Source organism: Hordeum vulgare, chromosome 7H (genome assembly GCF_904849725.1).
Source record: "Hordeum vulgare subsp. vulgare chromosome 7H, MorexV3_pseudomolecules_assembly, whole genome shotgun sequence".
Lineage (NCBI taxonomy): Eukaryota > Viridiplantae > Streptophyta > Magnoliopsida > Poales > Poaceae > Hordeum > Hordeum vulgare.
The window spans coordinates 493,972,757-493,980,241 of record NC_058524.1 but is presented as its reverse complement, the minus strand read 5'-3'; the positions used below and the strand labels follow the sequence as shown (position 1 = coordinate 493,980,241).

Sequence of the window (7,485 nt, the reverse complement as noted above, 5' to 3'; positions counted from 1 at the left end):
TTTATCTTTTATGTCAGTTTGTTCTCACTTTCTGAATGATATGCCCCTCTCCAGTTAGTTTAGATGATGCAAGAGCACAAAATCTGCATCCAGCATCAGTTATGGAGCTCTAATACCCGTAAGACCAAGACCCTGTTTGTCATCTATGGTTGGGTATCATTGATGCCCCTCATTGTTGACCCCTTACATGAAGACCACAACATATTCATATATGTCACCTTTATAGAAAAATGCTGCAAACTAGGGGTCGTATCGAGTTGAGCCAAGCCGAGCCAGCTCGTGGCTTGGCTTGGTCAGGCTCGCAAAAAATTGGCATAGACCCTCTCCTCATGTGAAAATAGGAGCCTAGTTCCTGTTAAGGTTCTGCAGCATTGATCTTAAGCGCGTCGGTTGACTATAACAATCTCCTTCAAAATTGCTCATCTTTATTTAAATTCACGAGAAATTAAGGTTTGCTAGATATTTTGACACATGAAATAAAATTGTAAATGTTTCCTACAATGGTGATTGCACTATACCAGTGTTTTGTGTTGTGACATCGCAAGCAGAAGCAGCAGCAGCAGCCAGCACTCATCACTTGGCCAACACTAGGTCAACAGGATTGGATTTACAGTAACAACTAACAAGGTAAAGTGCCATTTGTCATTGACATTGTACACGCGGCAAGTGCAAGCTCTTGCTCATGGTATAGCACAGCAGGAATAGACCATGTTTTCATCCTTGGTAGCAATGTTCAAGGCCACTGATGCTATCTGTTGCCAACTTGCTGGGAACCAGCCTTGGTCAGTTTATCTATTTCTCTATAGGCGTTGCGCAGTAATTCCTTTGCAAATTTGAAGGAGCCTTCTGATAGAGTCCCCTTCTCTCCACACATCATCCCGTCGCAAACAAGATCACTGAACCTCGAAGTCACAGAATCTGTGTGCCGGTTTTCATCTTCAAGGATGCGACCAACAAAAACTGGCCCTGTCTTTGCCTTTTTCGTCCATCGCTTCGTGATGCATGGCTCCGGAATCATGTCGATGTCAGCCAAGATGAATACTCCTAGCACATGTCTGCACAATATCGCCGAGAAAGCAAACCTGCAGCAGTCACACCAAACCTTCTCCTCGGCACCATTGTAGACAACAGTGTGCCTGGTAGGAGGATCACCATCTCTTTCGACATAGTACTTGGCTTCATAAGGGCTTTCCTGGACCTTCACGGCATAGTGATGCAGCGATTCAATCAACTCCATTTGGAAAAATTCAAATGCAGCCCTGGTATAGATGCTTGCTGCTTGTTTTTCCAAGATTGAATTGGTTTTCAGGAGTTGCTCAGGAGAAAACAAGGCAAGATCTTTCTGAGCTTCATTCATATACAATCTGTCTATGTGTTGATCAAATGTAGTGATAAAAGAAAGGAGGGGAGCTCTTGTGCTGAAGTTATTCCTATAAAACCTACTGATTGTTTCTGCTCTACGGGTCAGTGACAATTCTGCAAAGAAGGAGCCTGTTAGGTATGCAGGAACCCATTTATTTCTTGCTTCAAATAGTGATTGCAACCAAGTGTTCTCCCTCAGATCATACTTGTCGAGAATAGAACCCCAGAACATGTCAAAAACAGGCATGGTATCACACTCGTTGACACATCTCTTTAACTCGTTATGGAGCTCAGGAAATCTCATGTAGACATCAGACAATTTCTTCTTGCATTTAGAAAGAACTCGCCATCTACAAAGACGATGGAAACATTGAGGAAATGTTTTGGCAACTGCCTCTGTCATTGTTTTGCCTTCATCTGTTGTAAATGAAAATGGCAGCCGCTTATCCATTGCTGTCAGCCATGTCTCAAAAATCCAAGCATATGAAGATTCTGTCTTGTCCAAGACAAGAGCACAACCAAAAACAACACAGTCACCATGGTGATTCACACCTGTGAAAGCTGCAAAAGGCAACATATTTTCGTTTTGAGTATAAGTAGTGTCGAAGTAAACAGCATCTCCAAAGTACTTGTATGATATTTTAGATCTTGCATCAACCCAAACTGCATTCCTCAAACAGTTTCTACTGTCAACTTGTACGTTATAGAAAAAACCAGAGTTGTCTGACTGCCTTCTCATTAGGTAGGTGAAGAGATCAGATGCGCCTGTGTCTCCAAACACATTCCTCCGCACCTCCTGCAAGGTATCCGCATGCTCCTTCCCAGAGAGATGAAGGAGCTGGACCTCCCTCGCCTTGTCTGGGCTAACAATAACATGAGTGTGCTCGAGCACCAACTTCGTGATGACCCACTTCTCTGGGGCCCTCCTCACCACCTCCATCATTGCTGGGCAGCCTTCCCGTATAGAGAGGCGCTTCCTCTTTTTCTTGTTGCTAGAGTCAACATCCTTCTTCTTCTTGTGATGTCCCTCTTTCATGCACACAAAACGCTTCATGACGAGTACCTCGGTACCTTTTCGCCGCTCACTGCGGGACCGGGCGACACGAATGCCGAACCCAAGGCCTAGCGCATACTCATTGTAGAATGCACGTGCAGCTGCATCAGACGCAAATTCCATGCCCAGGTATGGTTCAGCATTTTTGCCCAGCTCGTCAGCTACCGGAAGCAACTCGTTTCCAGCAGTCGACATGGATCCCTCAGAAGGATCAATGCAGTGAACATGGGAAGTCATCACACCAGGTGGTTGATCAACATCAGCGGTGCCTGTATCATCCTCGACATCTATGAAATCTTCAACAAGTTCACGGTCTTCACTTGACGAGAACTCCATCCAAGAGTGCCAAAGCTCGAGTTACAAAAGAGAAACGCCGTGCCCAGATTTCCTCGGCGTGGATAAGGGCTGCAATAATCAAGAATCCAAAAAGAATAAGCTCCTCAGCCTCCATAATTTGAGAACATATGCTACAAAGATCATTGGACAAAAAGAAAAATCGTGGGCGTGGCAGAAATTTGAGTTGACACCTGAATTTCACCACAATAACATGAATCCTCAACTGAACTGAAGGATACTCATTTACCCATATCACACACTTGGGGTCGCCTGCCAACGAACGATTCAAGCTAATTCCACCCACTACGCATATCAAAACCTTGGACTAGCCTACGGGAAGAGTCGGCGTACAGCTAAAGCCCTCCACTTTTTTTTTTTGGTCTACAGAAGATACTAATTCAGTGTAACGGGCACCGAAATGGGGAAATTCACGGGCGGGAACGGAAGGGGGGCCAACTGAGGTCGATCTGGTAGGGTTGGATGGTTCAGAGTAACAAATAGGCCTGAGCTTCGAAGCAAAACAAACAACAGCGCAAGCAAGCGCTAGGGCTTATGCTTACCAGCGAAGGAAGAGGGGAGGGACCTCGCTCGCTCCCCGCCAGCCCAGCAGAGTGGAGGAGGAGGGGGAGGGGGAGGAGGACGGACGGACGCCTACGGGGAAGGCTCCCTTCCCGTCCACGAAATAGGCGGTGGAAGGAGACTCCGGTCGGCGGCGACGGCGCTGGCGGTGGCGGGGTAGAGTGGGGCGGAGGCAGCCGGCCCAAAGGAAGCAAGCGAGTTACGGGAAGCTGGAATGTGAAACAGTAATGCGGAAGAAAACCAGTCAATCCGACTTGGCTTATGTCGTAGCGTAAGAACCTAATCATTTGGTCTGAATGATTTCAAACCTAAGAAAAAAGAAAGGGACCCCATCTTTCTCAGATAGGAACAGGATAAGTTTGCCTGCGTGCGTGACAAAAATTTCGACAGGGCCATCCTTTTTCTTCTCCACAAGATGTTACCACGGACAGAAGCAATATGCCAATGCGTTTTAAAATTTTCTCTGATCTCTAATGTAGATTCCTCTGTTTCAGTCAGGAGCTTTCGTTGCCTATGTTCATGTTAGTTTCTTCCCACCCGGTATACTGTCTTTATTTTATTAACAACGGGTTGGAGTTAAACCATTGCACTCAAATAATTCAACCTTCGCCTACTGCACGAGTTCAACCTCCAACTTACTCCCTCTGTCCCAAAATAACTGTCTTAGCCCTATTCTACCTCTAGTACAAAGTTGTATTGAGCTTAACACACTTATTTTGGAATGGAGGAGTACAATCCAAGACTTAATCTCAATAATTTCTTTCACGCTGGTAATTTTCACCCCTTCCTGTTATTCGCAAAGATGAGTAATACTTCAATCCAATTATCCAAAGTACCGATCAAAGAAGAATATCTGAAATATGCCATTTTGAAAGAACAGGAACACTAGCCATCCAATTTCTTGCATCACAAACGGGCCATCAAAGTTATACATGAAAATCTCATGATGAAAGGCTACTCATGAGTTGTGTGCAAAACAACCATCTTGATAGCAGGAAGGAATGGTCTAACTTAACCAGAAACAGGTAGATATATCACAATCTTCAATAAGAAAAGGGGGAGCTAGAGGTCTGAGCATTTTTATTTCTTCCTCGTTACACTAGTTGCTAGAAAACATAAGAGGGCAGATCCACATTGTTAATTTCAAATCACAGAAGCGTTATTTCTGCGGGCTCTTGCCCCAGAAACCAAACATGGTAACCTGAAACAGTAGTTTTAGGAGCTGGAACTAAACATGAAGCTCCTAGAACTGCAACCACTGTGGCAACTGAAGCCACCCAGATTCACATCAGAAACAAAATGGCAAGAGTCAAACCCATGCTGCCTCATTTCTTGAGTGCATTCATTCTGTCCCTCAGGTAGTACAGCTTTGCTCTCCTGACTTTCTTCCTGTCTAAGATCTTGATTTCTTTGATGTTTGGCGAGTACCTGAATGCAAAAGAGAAATGGCATCAGGATAATATTACGCACAAAACAAGTATGATGTGATGATAATTTTCATGTTTGACTTCTTCAACAACTCAAGACAGCTTTTTATGTGATGAAGGATTGAAGAAAATAACTGTGGAACAAAAGAGAACAGATCCTGGAAACAAAAGGAGAGCCCATATGAAATATCCTACTTATGCCATTCCTCCAAAGCATTCCCGCAGCAGACATGGGATGGACAAAGGCTATGTACGCATGAAAGGTAGTTTAACCATAACTGGATGTACAAATGTATGAAACTACAAGCTCCATTTGTAAAAAATGCTAACACAGCATAAGCAATCAGTTCTGTACAAATGGTTAACGACAAACTGTGTGTTTTGTCTCAAAATTATAAGCACGGTTCACTTAAGGGTTCATTAACAAGATATTCCTACATAGCATTCTATGGTTTAGACAAGAGTACTCATTGCCATGGATTTACAACTAGCATAAGGACCAGAATGAAAATTTGTGCCACCATTCTCATGGCAGATAAAATACCATCAGGTAAATCAAGAAGGCAGCAAATAGCTCATAGACAACATATCAAATTAAAACACTTCTTTGTCAGCTCAGCTGAGCAAACTACACTAATAATACGTGTGCATCCATAATTCGATATGTGTTCAATAAGATATATGCAGCAACATAACAAGTAGCAATTTAGTGAGATCAGCAGATTTATCCCCAGTCTTCATCGTTTTTACATGTGATTAGAAGATGCACTCGCATGTAGGTGTGCATGCGTAGTGAGTTAGTGATGCGTGTGCGGTTTCCTTGTAATAACACAGGGAAAATGTTCGTGCACAACCAACAAATATGGCTTGTTCTGTCATGCTAATGAACAGAGAGCACCCAGATGCGAATGCACAAGCTGTTATTCTAACAGAAACACAATATTGCGGAACTAAAAAGTAATTCTAATTTGCACGTGGAAAACTCAGAAATAAAGCAATGTCTACTAAAATGAACATGGAAGAGAGAAGCACATATTTGGTGCCACTTACAGTGGAAAGACAGACTCAACTCCAACGCCAGCTACTAATCTACGCAATCTGAAAGTCGTAGCGATCCCAGCATTGCGTCTTGCTATGACGATGCCTTTCAATGTAGACTCGCGTCGCTTGTTCTCAGGAACTTGCTGTTTATACATAGAATCAGAACAACAGATATGTGAATGAACAAATAAGGCAAGAATGTATTTACTTAGTACTTACCAGTCTCATTTGAACGATACATCCAGGCTGTACATCGGGAATGGTCCTCTCTGTACGAACTTTGTCGACTGCCTCTTTGTTTAAGATCTGGCAAACTCAAGTAACAGATAGATATATTTAGGTTGTTTAGATGACTATTGTAACTTCGCTCGTACTGGAAGTTATACTGTTACTAGAGATGACACATTAACTTACATTCATAATGTGTCTGGCCGTCTTGTCAGGCCTCTTGAACTTAATGCGTGGTGGGTGCTCAACCATGGGAGAGCTGGAATCTTCATCCTCAACAGAAACCTCGGCAGTCCCCACAGTTGAGAACCCCCTCACCGCCAAAGCCTTCGTGCCGAAACCATATGCCTGAACACCGTCATGTGGAATGATTGGACTCTGCACATCAAAATTCAATCCACCAGGCATGACCAGGCCATATTAGTAAACACAGGATCACAAACCCGCGACTTGTATCCGCCATATGAACACCGGCACACGCACCACAATTTGACGAATCCAGCTGCAAGGCCTCAGGGTTTCCGCGAACGACTGTTCAATTCTAGGAGCTGCGTGATCCAGGAGCTTCAAAGGCGTGCCCCCGGCTCCGGTTCGACAGAAGGTCCGCACTAAAGACTGCATCCTGTGACCGGTCCTCTGCGTAGAAAATGCACACGCTGGGATCAAAGCTGGGGGGGAGATTCTATTCCTCGCGGGAAAGAAATGAATGAAAAATCGCAAGATAAACCCTACAGGGTTCAGTTGAGCCCCGCAAATCTTTTCAGTACTAGTACTCCACCAGGCGTCCAAGCAATAAACAAATCCACAACAAAATGGATGGATAGAGGAACGATGTTTTGCATGGGATCGATTAGGGCGAAGAAACAATATCCCAGAGGGTGCCCGCGGGGAAATCTCCGGCTGGGGCTTACCGCGCCGCCTGCCGGAGAAGGCTGAGGGGGTCCGGACTGGCAGACGGCGGAACAAAGGAAGGGGAAGAGGAGAATACCTCGTCGAGCGGGCCAACAGAGAAGGGACGGCGCGAGATCTGGCCGGCGGCGGAGACGAAAGGAAGAGGCGGACGTCGTCCCGGGTCGCACCTCGCCTGAACCCTGAAGCCCTGGAACAGTGACGTCCCGCACCCGGGTGAAAGAAAGCACGAGCCGGATTTCCTACCGTCGGATGGCGGCCAACCGTCCTGACTTCTTTTTATTTTTAAGTTAAACCAAACTTTATTACTCAGCTGCAAAGTTTACAGTGATAACGAGGGGTCATGAGGAACCCGGAGCAATAGTTAACCGCGTTTTTTTCGAGCCTGTCAGCGATCCCGTGCGCTGCCACTTGGCGTGTTCTCGTCCATCGCCACGTGTCGCGCTCTGAACGTATTTTTTCCCTTTCCGAGAGGCACGACCGTGTCTCTCGCGATAGCAAAACCGTACCTCTCGCGAAAGCAAAAACGTGCCTCTCGTGGGAAAAAAG

At 45.2% G+C, this 7,485-nt stretch overlaps 2 protein-coding genes across 2 annotated transcripts; both read right to left on the bottom strand.

Moving 5' to 3' along the window:
• Window positions 1-405: 405 nt before the first annotated feature.
• Window positions 406-3,659, bottom strand: LOC123407434 (protein FAR1-RELATED SEQUENCE 5-like). Its single transcript, XM_045100568.1, has 2 exons — window positions 3,313-3,659; window positions 406-2,821 (listed from the first exon to the last, which is right to left on the bottom strand). Exon 2 carries the CDS (start codon window positions 2,750-2,752, stop codon window positions 749-751), a length of 2,004 nt encoding a protein of 667 aa, XP_044956503.1. The 5' UTR covers window positions 2,753-2,821; window positions 3,313-3,659; the 3' UTR covers window positions 406-748.
• Window positions 3,660-4,394: 735 nt separating this feature from the next.
• On the bottom strand, window positions 4,395-7,185 carry LOC123407435 (50S ribosomal protein L19, chloroplastic-like). Its single transcript, XM_045100569.1, has 6 exons — window positions 7,016-7,185; window positions 6,511-6,663; window positions 6,214-6,405; window positions 6,019-6,105; window positions 5,809-5,942; window positions 4,395-4,759 (listed from the first exon to the last, which is right to left on the bottom strand). Exons 2-6 carry the CDS (start codon window positions 6,646-6,648, stop codon window positions 4,657-4,659), a joined length of 654 nt encoding a protein of 217 aa, XP_044956504.1. The 5' UTR covers window positions 6,649-6,663; window positions 7,016-7,185; the 3' UTR covers window positions 4,395-4,656.
• Between the last annotated feature and the right edge of the window lie 300 nt (window positions 7,186-7,485).

Bases quoted from the DNA above. Each gene is read 5' to 3' on its own strand.
- LOC123407434 (XM_045100568.1), bottom strand. From the start codon at position 2,752: ATGGAGTTCTCGTCAAGTGAAGACCGTGAACTTGTTGAAGATTTCATA.
- LOC123407435 (XM_045100569.1), bottom strand. From the start codon at position 6,648: ATGCAGTCTTTAGTGCGGACCTTCTGTCGAACCGGAGCCGGGGGCACG. The intron at 6,406-6,510 runs GTGCGTGTGCCG...TTTGATGTGCAG, and splicing joins GCTGGATTCGTCAAATTGTG to AGTCCAATCATTCCACATGA. The intron at 5,943-6,018 runs GTAAGTACTAAG...ATGTATAAACAG, and splicing joins GTATCGTTCAAATGAGACTG to CAAGTTCCTGAGAACAAGCG.